The following is a 15,159-nucleotide window of genomic DNA, read 5'->3' on the forward strand; positions in this document are numbered from 1 at the left end:
AGATCACCATTAAACATAACTGCCTGACAATATAGCACTGTTCTCCATAATAACCCCTGGGTCAAAGAGGAAATTAAAAGCAAAATTGCAAGCTATAAGGAAAGCAAAGAAAAAGAGAATACATCATATCAAAGCTTATGGGGCATGGCTAAAGCTGTATTCAGAGAAAAATAAATAATCTTAATTACCATTATTATTCAAGAAGATCATAAATAAAAGAAATAAGCCCTATTCTTGAAGCATTAGAAAAGCACAATAGAACAAATCCAAAGATAGAAGAAATTAGTAAAGTTAAAAATAATGACCAGAAAAAACATTGTAGAAATGATAAATAAAAGCCTGTTTCTTTGAAAAGACCAATAAAATAAACACACTCTTCATAAGTAAAACTAAGTAATAACGGAAGAAAAGCAAAAGTATACAAATTATGAATAATAAAGGATTTCACTACAAAAATAGATGTGATTAAAAGAGTTATAATTTTACATATACATCTTCGACATCAAATTTAAAAATCTAAAGGTAATGGATGATTTCCCAGTAGAATAGAAGTTACCAACATTAACCCAAGAAATAGAAAATTTGAGTAGACAAATTACAAGAGATAAGATTGGAAATGTGATTGTAGACCTACCACTAAAAAAGGAATCAGGATCAAATAGTTTTGCAGTTCAGTTCTATCTAACATTTAAAGAGGAGATAATACCAATATTATTTACACTCAACCAGAAAAGAGGAAAAAAATTGAAGTTCACTAACGAATTTTATAAAGCTAGCAAACCTAAGACCAAAACATGCTAAAGGTAGTACATAAAAGGTAACTATAAATAAATATTAATAATAAATATAAAAATAAAACATTAACAAACTATAAAACTTATAAACAAACAGAACTCAGAAGTTTGGCAATAAAAAGCTCTACTATGACCTAGTAGGATTAGAAAAAAATCAGCAGCTACTTCTAATGGGTACCAACAAGAATAGAAAGGAATAACTTAAACATTGAAAGTGCTTTTTACCAACAGTCAACAGCAATCCTCATTCTAACCATGAAATGCCAAAGTCATTTCCACTAAAACCAGGAACAAGTCAAGGTCATCCACAATCTCCATTTTTATTCAATAGTATTTTGGGTGATTCTAGTTATTGCAATAAGATAAGGAAATAAATAATTAGTGTAAAACTGGGAAAAGTTAAAAGCAATTTCTATTTACAACTGATATGACTGTATTTGTCTAAAACACAGAGGACTATTTAAAAATCACAAAGTCAATAAGCAAAATAGAAGAGATGGTGAGGCAAAGATAAACACAAAAAAATCAATAGCTTTCCTCTATTCTAGCAAGTTTTTAGGAAGTATTGCACTCTAGAGACCATGTGCTAACATTATTTTCTTATTTCTTTTGCTTAAAAGGATACATATTACTAATGAAAGGAGTATCCTCTATCAAACTCATCCATAGAATGTTTTAATCAATTGCCACTCCAACCAATTGTTTCAGTGTGAATGTGTCACTGATGTTTATTTCAGTTTTTTCATTATATTATTTTCTCTATTTGTACACAAGTGTCTTTTATAAATTTAAATCTGTATCTCTACCAGTTTTTGATAAGAATATTACTTTATCTTGTAAGTGTCCACCAAAATGTCTTAATTCATAGTGCTCAAGCCTTCTAGATCTGACAGTTCATTCCATGTTTCAAAAATATCGGTTTCTTATCTTCGGTTTCAAGGCACATGTGACAATATGTAATAACTCCCCTGCTTGGAAGACTGAGTTAGCTAGCGGATTTTCAAACTCTCAAATACACCGATTAGCTTGCTCATTGTCAATGCTTTGAGTGAAGTGTTGTCACACTCGTGTAAGTCACTTGCTAGACTACTTTTTACAAATTGTGGCATTTTCATAGCCCATAGTGCACTGTATTTACCCTTTGGTGTTTCAAATTTCTTCATAATAGACCCATAAACAATTAATTACTAGTATCACAACCCAATACTATTCATTCCAACTTTAATAAAACAGGTTCTGTGATATAGGACTTCACCAACAGTCTTCAGTGCATCATGCCTCAAAGATAGCAAAAAGAGCAATAATGTTTCCATTTATAGAGAAGAATAACATGTGGTAAATAACCTGTAACTAATAATCTCTAAAAAGTTCTGTCAAAAAGTGGAGAAAAGGATGACACATTCAATGTCTGGGGATGGGAAAAAGAAATAAAATTACATCTCTACTTCATACCACATACAAAATTATATACCAGAAGGATTAAACACACACACATACAAATAGCTATTTTTAAAAGCTTGAAGAAAATATTAAAAATTATTGTAAACTCTTGGGATAGGAAAAGCTTGCCTCAGCATGTCCAGAATCCTAGAAGCCATAAAGGGAAAGGCTGAATTATATGACTACCTAAATATGTAGCTCTTCTACAGAAGAAGACACCATGAACAAAGTTAAATGAGGTAGGATATGCATGGAAATACACACATGATGTATTTTAAGTGAAATAAAAGTTGCAGAACAGAACAATATACGGACTGTGACTTCATTTTCTGATAAAAATATGAAAATGTGTATCATTTATGTTTAAATACACATAAAACACATTCATAGTAAGTAACTGTAAAAATGGGTGAGAAAAGGGCAGTTTTACATTTTAATTTATATTTTATCTGTTTTAGTTTTTAATAGAACTGCTATGGTTTAAGAAAATAAAGAAGATTAAAATAGAGTTCTTTATGAAAAATAATCTCTCAGAGTGGTGTTAATTCCCAAATCTGTCTCAGAGTGGTAGTCAAATATCCAGATGGATGCATAATCCTGTCCACCAATGCAGAAGCGATAATATGGCCTTCTTCCCCAGATACTAATTTTTCCCCTTTCTAAGTTAAAACAAATATGTCTGGGACTTCTACTGATAGGTTTAAAATAGATGAAAAACAGGGCTTCCCTGGTGGCGCAGTAGTTGAGAGTCCTCCTGCCGATGCAGGGGACACGGGTTCCCGCCTGCCAACACAGGAGACACGGGTTCGTGCCCCGGTCCGGGAAGATCCCACATGCCGTGGAGCGGCTAGGCCTATGAGCCATGGCCACTGAGCCTGCGCGTCCGGAGCCTGGGCTCCGCAACGGGAGAGGCCACAACAGTGAGAGGGCCGCGTACCGCAAAAAAAAAAATAAATAAATTAAAAAATAAATAAATAAAATAGCTGAAAAACAATTCCAGAGTGTTACTAATATCTTAATATTTCCCCAATTATAGTCATTTCCACCTAAACACATGTGATGATATATGTATGACATATATTTATAGACATTCACAAGTTATGACATTCATAAATAAAGATTTAACTTTTATATCGGAAGAAAATCAACCAGAATTTAATGGAATTATAAGCGACATGGTGCAATTTAATACTTCCAACTTTGGCTATAGATTACACAGACCAGCATAACAAGAGCTGATGATTGATGATGTTAAATAATTAGTGATTACAAAGAATCATTCCCCAAGTCAGCTTAAATGGATTTAAGATTTAGAAAATATTTTAAATATTGTTTGTTTTATTTGGTCTTGCCTAGATTCCATCCTTTCTAATAACAAAAAGAGAATCCAATTTAATTCATTTTAAATGATGGAAGAAGGTAAAAATTAAAAGTTTTCTTTTATTGATCCATTTCATTATGTCAGGGTTTTCATTACAGCTTATTGAAAGAAAGCCACAAAAATTAGCAAGATTATAGTTAAACCACATTTTAGCAAAGACTGAAATAGAAATGGAAAAAAAACTAAAGAGGTGACAATTCATTTTGCTTGAGTTTCAAAAAAAATCAATAACAAGTTATCATTACTCATCAAAAAAAATCCAGAAAAGAAAGATACTAATCAACATGTAGGAGAGGATGCATTGCAGATATTACAGTTTTCTCCTGTTGTAAAAGTATACACTCTCAAACTCTGTATGAAAGCTAATTGATAATATACCTTAACAGTCATAAAACTACCATCAACTGATGATCCACCTCTGGCAAAGGGGTATCTAGGCAGACAAAATTTTTAATTGTGTCCAAGGAGAAAGATGCTCTAGCTCTTGAATACAAGTATTTGATTTCAGCCACAAGTCAATCACCATAGCAGATGTGGATGCACCTGGTTCTACTACTTTGACAGCACTAACATCTAGCTAAGTCAGCTTGCCCTGATTCCTTGAGCACTAAATAAAAAACCTTCTGATAATTTGGTTTCTGATGCAAATTGACCTTAGGGACAGAATGTTCTTAGCAGCCAACACTAAGAATCTGATCTATTTGGTAATTACATTTCTTATAGTAACATAGACTGTCATTCTGTTATTTTATTTTCAAAAAGAAATTCCACCCCATTTAATAACATGTTATGTCCATGTGCAAACTTAGAAAAATGCTCAATAAACAGAAGGCTCTAATGCCCAAACAAAGATGCTTGTATTACACTTACTCTTTCACTTTTTAAAATGTAAATGGTCAACAGGGCCAAAAAGTTACACTTAGCCCACTGCCAGTGCTGGATTGAATTCCATTGGCATGAACCTGTTAGGATAAAATTACCCATCCAATAAGGCTTCTTTCACACCCCCTACCTTCTCCCTCCACTCAGGCTTACCCCCAAACCTAACATTGCCCAAGCCCTTAACACAAGGCCTGAGAGGGACCCAATGGAGAGGGGAAAGCATGGAGATACACATCTCTGAAAGTAAATATGTGTTAACCTGCTTGACACCACACCTCAGGGCAGAGCAAACCAGGGGTCATTACCCTAGTCTTCGGCACCCCGAGATGGCAGCACGATAGTTCTGGTTTAAAGGCAAGGAAGAGCCACAGTTTAAACAGAGAAATCAGAATAAAACGTTCAACCTGGGATGTGATGTAAAATGAATGTAAAAAGATAGCATTGAAAATAGTCATAATCACTCTTCAAAAAAACCATTCTCAAGGGAATTTAGCCGAGAAATTAACCAAACAGAGGCATAAACACAAAATTTGCCTGAACCACATCAATTTGCTAAACCTACACTTAGAATCTCTTTTGAAACAAGGCAAGTAAAATATGAATTTAAAAATAGAAAACCAGTTTCCTGAGCCTTGAAATATTATGCTTTGGGTGACAATTTATAAGAGAACTATACTCCATCTTTGTAAAATTCCCTTTGAACACATTTGACTGGGATAGACCCACTTAAATTCCTAAAACAATTAGATGAGAGAAAAACCAAAATAGCAAAATATCCTCTGAGTTTCTAATTTCCTCAGTTACCCAGAAGTTGCCATCCTCTCTAAAGAGAGGACACTGCCCCCTCCCTGCCCCGATGAGCTGCCACAATCACAGAACTGTGCCCTTCCCAAAATGTTTGAGAGTGGCAGCCTCCGATGTGAAAGCATGAGGACATCTGCGTGTGGCTGGGCCGGCCCTGTGGCCTCCCTGGACCAGGCAGTCACATATCTGTCTCACACAGCACTTACCAAAGTCTGGGTGATTCTGTGCCAAACAATACCAGGTGTGGGACATCAAAATTGCATGCAGTGCACATAGTGCTGTGCCACGTTAAGACTGGTGCCTTCTCAGTCTCTGTTCAACAAAGGTCCAAAAAATCTTGGCATCCAGCCACACCCAGGTCACCGTATTACCACAGCAATGACAAATATTATTCTGTATCAAATGCCCACCGGTGCATGACCTGGTGTCATGGGGATTAAATGGTCATCCACAAAAGACACAGAAGCACAGAGACTACTGCCAATGGTCTCTCAGAAGGAGGAAATAAAAAAGACAAGTGCAAGGGAGGGAGAGGGAAGAAGAATGGGAAGGGATGAGAAAAGAGACCTGCAGGAGCAGATGGACACTGGTCAGACCTGTGCCCCTGCTGCACAGTGGCTTTTTATTACGCAAGTTGACCTCATTTTTCACCCCATGTAGAAAAGTCACTCAGCACCCCAAGTTCAACATGGCTTGATCTGAATATTTTTTAGATGTTCAAGATACAGATCCGGGTCAGGGGACAAGTTTGTTCTTGTTGTCTCTATTTTCTTAAGTATCTCCAATGAATAATTTTTAGTAGAAAAATAGAAAAAATTTAAATCAGGCTCTGAAAATTCATCTACAGTATCATCCAATTTGATGTATAGAATATATAGGTATATGGATAGTACAAGTGTCTGGAAGGGTATCCACAGTTGCAATTCTATGCTTCTCTCCCCAGCTGCCACAGTCCCTTACCCAGTTCTTTCTGCAGCCCTCCACTCTTACTCTCTGCACCTTCTCTCTGGGGATCACATCCACTCCAATGTCCTCAATTATCATTCATCCTCCAGTGGCCCCCAAATCTGTATCTATAGCCTAGTCTTCTCTGAGCGCCAGATCAATACATTCAAGTGACAATAGGGTGTATCCATCTGGATGTCACACAGTTACCTCAAACTCAATTTATTTTAAATGGATTAGGCTTCCCCTCCCAAATCCTTTTCTCCTGCCTAATAATAGAGCAAGAAAAAAGTTAGTTCCCTTTACCCTCATCCCATCCTTAAAAATGATGTCAAATTAGCCCCCACGTGTTCATGATTCAGTAGGGTCACCATACCCAACAACTTTAAGCTAACCAGTCCTTGGTCCTTTTGTCGACTATAGGCAACATTAGAGTAAGTATATGGAAGCCTGAGGCTAAAACCAGATCATAACTGAACAGACATTTTACCCTTTCCTGGCCTCATGTATAAAGCAGGATAAGATCTCCAAACTGACTAGGAATATGTTGTGAGGGCGGGTGAGATCATGTCTGATGAAACACTTTGTGTCCTTAGAAATAAGAAAACCCTATTTCTTTGAGAAATTATTGTAACAGTTGCCTTGCAGGAATGACATCACTCTACACAGTGGTCACTTAATAAGTGCTAAACTTTATTGTTGTTATTATTTATTAAATGATGCTGACATGTGGAAGAATGCCCCCAGCGAAACAAAGGTCAACCAAAAAAGCTATCAACCTTGAATTCCAGGGAATTAAGCGTGCTCACTTTTCTTAATTAACTGCTATGTGCCAGAACATTCTAAGTATTTCCCATGTATTACTTCATTTAATCCTCACAACGAGCCCCATCTTCAGCACTCATCTATTATTTCAGAGAGAAAACTTCAACCCATCTCATGTTTAATCTAAATATTTTTTCCACTCAGTACATGCTCCAATCACCTGCTCCATTCCCAACACTTATTTTTCAAAAATTTTTGAAAAAATCAGTATTTGTTTTAGATAAATAAGAACACATAGATGAATAAAAAGTAAAAAGGTAAAGATTACTCTATCCTTCCACCCAAAGATAACCACTGTTACTATTTGGGTGTCTGTAATTCCAGAGTTTTTAGTGTCTACTTAAACGTCTTATATTCTCAAAAAAGTGGAATCATACTATGAATACTGCTATCTAACCTACCTTTCTCACTTAACAATGCATGATGAATATCGTTCCCTGGCAATATGGATTGCAAGTGACATATTTATCTTATACCGTGTGAATATTCTTTAATTTATTTAACCAATCCAGTGTGCTAAATTGTTTAAGTTGGTTCCAGTTTTTACTATTTTACACATTGCTGGGATGAACAGCCTTGTACATACAGTTTTTGGCCAATGAATCAATTATTTCTTTGGGACAAAGGGTTTACATATTTTAAGGCTTATGATATGTATTACAAAATGGCCCTCCACAAACCTTGAGCCAGTGTAAGCTCATTCCTACCACCAGGGTTTGAAAGGATCCATTTTGCCACACCCTCAAGCACACTGCACAGTGGGTGAGAGAGGAACTTTTATATGAATTCCAATTATTCTTTCTAGTCAAAATTATTTACTGGCTCTCAGTGTTCAGTGGGATAATATTCAAACAGTTCTCCACAAACTGGCTTCAGCCAGTTTTCCAAATTTATTTACTTCCCATCCTTACACTCTCCACTCTAAGCAGACTAGTCTCCCCCTTACTGTCATAGGAAGACTTCCTACCTCCATGCCTTTCTCACACCAGTCCCCCGTCACTCCCATCATACGGAATGCCCTAACTACCTATCCCATAGAGGACTCATTTTAAATGGCCACTTCCTCCATAAATCTGTAGCTGACTATTGTATCCCACAGAAACCTTTGCTTCCTCTGTGCTCTGAACGCACATATTTGACGATGAATATATGCTTGAGATATTATCTTTTTGTTTGTATGTTTCTTATCTCTCCAACTAGATTATAAACCAAAAGACAAGGATGGTTTCTTTTTCTTCTTTCTTTTTTTTCCAGCATTAGCACACAACTTTATTGATGATATACAAATTAAGTCAATGCCCATGACAGGAGAGAGCTTATTTATGACGAATTGGTTCACTGTCACTTGTGCAGAAGAAATAGTAAAAATATTTCAATCTAGGCAGTGAGATAAAAAGCAACAAACTTGTTTTCAGAACAGGTAGTGATATTCATTCATCCAGCTTAGACCTGAAGACCAACTCAGATAAATATCAGCGTTGATGATACAATATGATATTCATTACTCAAAATTGGCAGCTGAAAGGATTCCTTTACCATATAAACAAGGTGGAGAAAAGGAGTAGTTTACAATGTGTGTTGCTTCTAAACTACAAAATCAAGAAGTTATTCCTGGCTCTTTGGGAACATATGCTCAGCCAGTTTGGCCATGAATTTTCCAACTTTTACTTTCACCAAAAAATCATGATGGCTTTCTATCCCCAGAATCTTATCAGCACACACTTGAAATTCTTTTAAAAAGAAAAAAAGTGAAACTTCGCTGAATTGATTCTGAGTAGGTTCATTTTCCTCCCATTTAAAATTGTCATTTATGTTCTCAAATATGACCAGAAGTTTAAGAATCACCTCTTTGTTCTCCTTCTTATTAAAGAGGGAACCCAGTGAAGATGGTACTTGGGCCCTGAGCAGTTCTCTAGTCATGGCTGGATTTTCAGCCAAATTCAAAAGGAGTTTCAAAACCTGAAATTTGGTTTCTTCATTTCCTGCTGAAAATAAACGAAAAAAGTCTGAAATGGAATTAGCAAGCATGTGCTGATACTCATTAGTAACAGTCATGTTCGTAAGCAATCTTAGTCCCGCCAGCTGCACAGATGAGTTCAAGCGAGAAGTGATTGTGTCATCACACACTTGATTCATGTATATCTTAAGCCTGCGCTGATTTTCAGCATTCACACTCAAGTTATTTAGGACAATTAAAGCCTTTTCCTTAACTATGGGATCCCGAGTATTGAGAATCTTTGCAACAATCGGGAGACCACCCAGATCACGAATAATATCTCTGTTAAATGCGTAAGCAGCATTGTTACCCAGGGCAATTAAAGCTGCTTCGAGAATATAAGGCTTTTCAGACATCTCAACCAAGCAAAGAACTTTTTGCAACTCTTGAGGGGACAAAATAGTATCATCTGAATTGGGGGAAGCCCTTTTCTGCACGGCCCGACGAGCCCGGGTAGCCCTGGCCCTTGCCCTGGCCCTAGCTCTGGTCCCAGCCTCAGTCCCAATCCGGGCCCAAGGTGGGTACCATACTATACCTTTGTTCTCACTGTTGTCATCATCATCATCAGACCAGTCATTGTACCTGGCCCCAGGACAGTCCCCAACATCATCCATGTCGCCAGACCCGCCCTCAGCCATTTTCTCCTTGTTCTGTTTTCTTCCCCTGGTCAGTCTATAAATGCAATAGCAGGCGCCAGCCCCAATCACCAGTCCTGCGGTCACCCAGCCTACTTTCCTGGCGTAGCCCATGCAATCGTCCCTGACGATATCAGGGACCAAGGAACACAGTAGTCACAGGCTGGGGGAGGAGGGCTATGGGCCTGGCCTGGGTGCAGGCCTTCGGAGGATGATTGTCTTCAGCCTCTTCAAGGCCACAACAGCTGATTCTGGAGGCGGACCTTAGGGGGTGGAGGAAGGAAAAGGGGTTTGAGTTTCTCTTCTCCTTGTGTTGTCCCATGCAGAGAGTTGCACAGAGGGATAAGTAAATGAGTTCTTGGCAGGAAATGTAGATTGTTAACAAATTCTTTCCTCATTTCACTCTCCCCCTACCCTCCGCAGTCCACCCCCTCCCCAAGCCTAGATAAAGGCAACGGAGCCCATAGTCCGCTGGGCCCTCAGCCACCCCAACCTCGGGTGTTCCCAGGGAGGGGCACCTTGCACTAACCTCCTTCAGACAGGCAGTTTGCCCCTTCTTCCCTCCCCTGGAGGTGTGCCACGCCCAACAACCCTTGCAATCTGCAGAGAGACCAGAGCCAGTGAGAACTGAAGCCTTGATGGATTGACTGTTCATTCCTTGCTTTCCTGATTCACCTATCTAGGTTGTCAGATTTAAAAAAACAAAACAAAACAAAACCTCTCTATGCCATCCAAAACATGCATGTGCCTGCCCCTTCCCTAGCCTGAAATGGGAGGGATGTTAGGGAAATAAGGTAGGATTGGGTGAGCCTGTCCAACCGCGGGCGATTTCCAACCCCTCCCCCATTCCAAGCAGCCCCCACGCCCACACCAACCTCTACTGATCTGAGGAAACTTCCTCCCTCTTTTCAAGTGGTGCCACCTGCTACAGCAGACCTGCAGGATGACAGATCGAAAACATGGGGACTAAATGCTGTTGAGAGAAGAGGATTATGAACAAACTATCTGATAGGTTTCCCTTCTGTCATTCTCCCCCACCCCACCCCCCGCAACACACGCGCGCGCGCTCGCGCGCACACACACACACACACACACACACACACACCGCACGCCATTTCGCCACAGTCCCGGGAGTGCAAGAAACACACTCAGACTCAAACCCAACCTAGATTATTGCCATCTCTGGTTTCTCCCCACCCCCACCACCGCCCCGGTTAGGGTCCCCATTTGGTCTTACCCTCAAATCGACCTTCACCGATCGGGGTTAATTTCCTTCCTCTTCTCTAGCCTGGCGTAGTGCCGCAACCTACGGAAAGACTGGCAACCCGGGAGAGGCTCGGACCCACAAAACACAGAGCCATGGTCAGGAAGACACAGTCACAGAAAAACTGGAAACAGCCGCTACCGAGTGCTTGGTGGACGGACCGGTCCCCAGAACAGAAAACTCTTTCCTAATTCGGAGGCCTGGTTGTCAAAGGTTTCCCACCCCTATAACCCCTCTCGGGGTTCTGCTGACACATCACGTTGCACCCCCGCCTCCCCATGTCCAGCCTTTCCCCGCCGGCACTGTCCTGGAGTACTGGGGGCAAACACCCAGGCCGCAGCTCCCTTTCCAGATTATGGCCTCGGTTCCACCAGATTCCCACCTCCCAATCTCTGAGCTCCTCCCCAAACACCCCGCTGCTCACCATTTCGCAGCAACGAAATGGGCTGCGGGCGGGACAGATGTCTTGGAAAGCCGGCGGCGAGTGGGAGAGACGATGGAGGCGCCCCAGGACTCGCGACGGTCTCCGCCCTGCGCCCTCGGCCACCCCCACCTTCTGGAATCTCCCAGGCACTGACCTGCAGGGATCCGGGACAATTTCCTTCTCCTCCTCCTTCTTGCCTCTGCTGCAGGCCCGCTCGCCCTCAGGGCAATGGGGAGCTGGTACTCAGACGGGAACAACGACCAGAACAAGAAGGACTTCTGCACACGTCAGCTCTTGGTCACGTGAGAGCTACGTCATCCACCAACTCGGGTCCCCAATTTCCCCTCCCACCAGCAGTGCGGCAGAAGAGGGCCCGCCCCCCTCCATTCCCTCCCCCATATCAGGCCTTGTTACTCTTTCTTCTTTGCTAATCCCATCTCCCTGTAGTTGTGTTTGCCTTCCTCTGATTACCAGAAAGGGACAGCATCTTCCCCTGGGGTTACTGGCCACTTGTACTTTTTGAAAAATTGCCTCTTCCTTCCCTAGGCTCCTGGGGCAGCAACCTCTCCTTCCACCTCCCCACCTTCCAGCTACAAATGTCTACCGTTTCCTCTGAAATCTAGTCCCAGATCTGAAAAGAAAAAGCCATCAGAAAAGGAGACCTGGAGTGAGTGTGGTTTTTTCTTTCTTAATGCTTTTTTGTTCTTTCAGTTCTGCCCTCTCCCACCCCCAGCCTACATTCTTTTTATGAGAAAAGAATTGCTGTAAAGCTATTTTCATTTGAGAAAGAAAAAAAGAGTGGGAGTTGGAGAGTGATGTTGGGTGATGGCCTCCAAAAGTCCCACATTTTCTCACTTGCAGGGAGTGTTACACACTTCACTCAAAGCAATCTTAATGTCTTCTGGGGCCTAGCACATAACACAATCCTGAATGAGCTCATCAGTGTGTCTGAGGATACATAAATCTTCTGACTAGGCCAGTCTTCTAAACAGTAGACTTTTACTCCCATCAGTTAGCAGGGAAGAGGCATGGAGACCTCAGAAGCCACTGACACAGAAAAGGTTGAGTAGAAATCACAACTATGTTGTGGATGTGTGTCAGATAGAGGGGCACGCACACTGACAAAGTGAGTGGCAGACAAAGAACATTACAAAATATACAAATAGTATCATCTTTAAATGAAATAGGTGTTAGAGGAACACTGAGACCAAGACAAAATTTGCTGAACTCGGAATCTAGCAATTAGTGTGAAACCTTTTCACTGACTGCTTTGATGAACTCAATGATTCATCTGTCAGCAATGAGAAAACTATTTAAGAGTGGGAAAAATAATAAAATAATGTCAGAACACGAGGTCTACAGTGGGATATGCCCTAATGTTTAAGATATAAGTTTATTATCTGAGTATAAATTTTAAGATCCACAGACCATATGGGAGTAAATCAAGAGTCTGGGAAGTTGGGGAACAGGCAAAACTCCAGGGAAATTCATATCGATGTAACTTCTGGAAGACAGTACTAGGATATGACTAAAATTTATTTTTTTCTTCCAGTTTTATGAGATATAATTGATATACAACACTGTGTACGTTTAAGGTGAACAGGATATGACTGAAATTTAGTAAGCAGAAACCAAATCAACTATATGATTCTGTATTTGGAGAAAGATCATGTGCAGCAAGGGGGCTTATTTAAGCACAGGAATATATGAAAAGGAGAGTCAGAGGAAAGTGTTGATAGTTCCCACCCAAGCACTGTCTTGAGGAGAGGGAGTCTTGGCGAAGATGAATGGAAAAAAGAGCTTTCTTTGGCAGAGCCATCCCCGTGATGCATAAGTGTACTTCAAGTTTCTTAGCTGAGAGACTCTTCTTAACATGCACCAATGCCCTTGCTCTGACTTCAGGCTCACCACACAACCTTCTGAGGTTGTGGCTTCCCAAGGAGTAGCTTGTCAACAGGGAGAGAATGAGCTGGTAAAACTGACAGAAACCTCTAGTACCCCTGAAGGTTGTATTTCTCAGGTTAAATTTTTCAGTTGTCATTCCTTTGTGAGACTTAGCTTCCCTTGTAGCCTTCTTACATGGAGAGAATGCAAAGATCCATGGGTTTGGGCATTCAGATATAGATTTATGTATGTCTCTATGAATGGGAGTCTTTCCTTGACAGAGGCATCTGCTCTCATCGTACAGACAAAATCAGGTATTGATCATGAAGGGATGAGGACAAGACTGAACTGCAGATGCAACCTTGTCTACAATCTTGTCAGGGAAGCCAAGTAGCTTTAGCTTAGAAGACAGCCTTGTGCGTCACCATTTCAGAATTGTACCTCTATAACGTTCACTTAATGTGAAAGTGAAAACTAAAGCATGCTGTGGCAAATAGGCCCCCAGCACCTCAGTCACAGCTGAACAAAGGATTCATATCCAAAGTAGTTAAAGGTCTCCTGCAAATCAACAATAACATCTGAAACAGTTTACATTTCTCTCTGGGAAAAGAAAGGAAGTGCATTTTACATTTTACATGCCCTGTCATTTTCCCCAGCAAAAGGGTGGGCATTGTGCCCAAAACAGACCAACTCAATACTCTCTTACTGAAATTTAAACCTTAAGCAGAGATAGAAAACCAAAAATCAGTGGAAGTATGGCATCCTGAAAAGACCATATATCAATTCCTTCTACCTAGACACCTCAGAGCTGATGCTGGTCTTCAACATTCGTTTAAGTTAAACAGGTTTGCTTTCTGTTGCTTGCAATTAAACAAAATTAACTAATACACAACACAAAAACAAATAACACAATACAAAAAGTAATACAGGGCTTCCCTGGTGGCGCAGTGGTTGAGAGTCTGCCTGCCGATGCGGGGCACGCGGGTTCGTGCCCCGGTCCGGGAGGGTCCCGCGTGCCGCGGAGCGGCTGGGCCGGTGGGCCGTGGCCGCTGGGCCTGTGCGTCCGGAGCCTGTGCCCCGCGGCGGGAGAGGCCGCAGCGGTGGGGGGCCCGCATACCGCAAAAAAACAAACAAAAAAAAAAAACAAAAAGTAATACAGCTTTTTAAGATAACAATCTTCTATAATTTATTTTTTTCACCCTCCAAAATTCCATTAGTGTTACCATCTGCTGATCCTTTTCTGTTTTTGGATACTTTATAAATCACACATCACATGTGACCATATACTGATTTAAGCCAAAAGGTTCTTTCTGGCAGTGGCTTCACATAGTCTTTTGAAGGCTCGTCTGAAGAACTGCTTAAGGATTTTCCATTTTTGCTGTTGAAATATTATGTCAGGCAAATAGCATGTCCTTAAATAAATATTTGTTGGTGGATTTATAACGGAGAGAAAAGTAGATTTTAAATGCTAGTCTCGGGCTTCCCTGGTGGCACAGTGGTTAAGAATCCGCCTGCCAGTGCAGGGGATAAGGGTTCTAGCCCTGGTCTGGGAAGATCCCACATGCCGTGGAGCAACTAAGCCTGGACGCCACAACTACTGAGCCTGCGCTCTAGAGCCCACGAGCCACAACTACTGAAGCCCCCGCGCCTAGAGCCCGTGTTCTGCAATAAGAGAAGCCACCGCAGTGAGAAGCCTGCGCACCGCAAGGAAGAGTGGCCCCCACTCGCTGCAACTAGAGAAAGCCCGCGTGCAGCAATGAAGACCCAACGCAGCCAAAAATAAATAAATAAAATAATTTTTTAAAAAATGCTAGTCTCCAGGTTCCTTGGTAGGAATTGTGGATCAAAATTACAAAGTAAGAGAACTGAAAGTGTTATCATTCCC

General features: G+C 40.8%; 1 protein-coding gene across 3 annotated transcripts; it reads right to left on the reverse strand.

Annotated features, from left to right (window-relative positions):
- Positions 1–6,918: 6,918 nt before the first annotated feature.
- ARMCX3 (armadillo repeat containing X-linked 3) lies at positions 6,919–11,690 on the reverse strand. Of its 3 annotated transcripts, XM_060137447.1 has the most exons (5): positions 11,545–11,690; positions 10,940–11,019; positions 10,578–10,638; positions 10,232–10,302; positions 6,919–9,965 (listed from the first exon to the last, which is right to left on the reverse strand). In XM_060137447.1, the coding sequence occupies exon 5, from the start codon at positions 9,814–9,816 to the stop codon at positions 8,677–8,679; it is 1,140 nt and encodes a 379-aa protein (XP_059993430.1). In that variant the 5' UTR covers positions 9,817–9,965; positions 10,232–10,302; positions 10,578–10,638; positions 10,940–11,019; positions 11,545–11,690; the 3' UTR covers positions 6,919–8,676. The 3 variants fall into 3 exon arrangements, with proteins under 3 accessions (XP_059993430.1, XP_059993432.1, XP_059993431.1); XM_060137449.1 differs by lacking the exon at positions 10,232–10,302; XM_060137448.1 differs by lacking the exon at positions 11,545–11,690 and having other exon boundaries at positions 10,940–11,518.
- Positions 11,691–15,159: the final 3,469 nt, after the last annotated feature.

The sequence above is a fragment of the Lagenorhynchus albirostris genome, chromosome X (assembly GCF_949774975.1).
Source record: "Lagenorhynchus albirostris chromosome X, mLagAlb1.1, whole genome shotgun sequence".
NCBI classification, from domain to species: Eukaryota; Metazoa; Chordata; class Mammalia; order Artiodactyla; family Delphinidae; genus Lagenorhynchus; species Lagenorhynchus albirostris.

Coding starts and splice junctions, on each gene's coding strand:
- ARMCX3 (XM_060137449.1), bottom strand. CDS start 9,816: ATGGGCTACGCCAGGAAAGTAGGCTGGGTGACCGCAGGACTGGTGATT.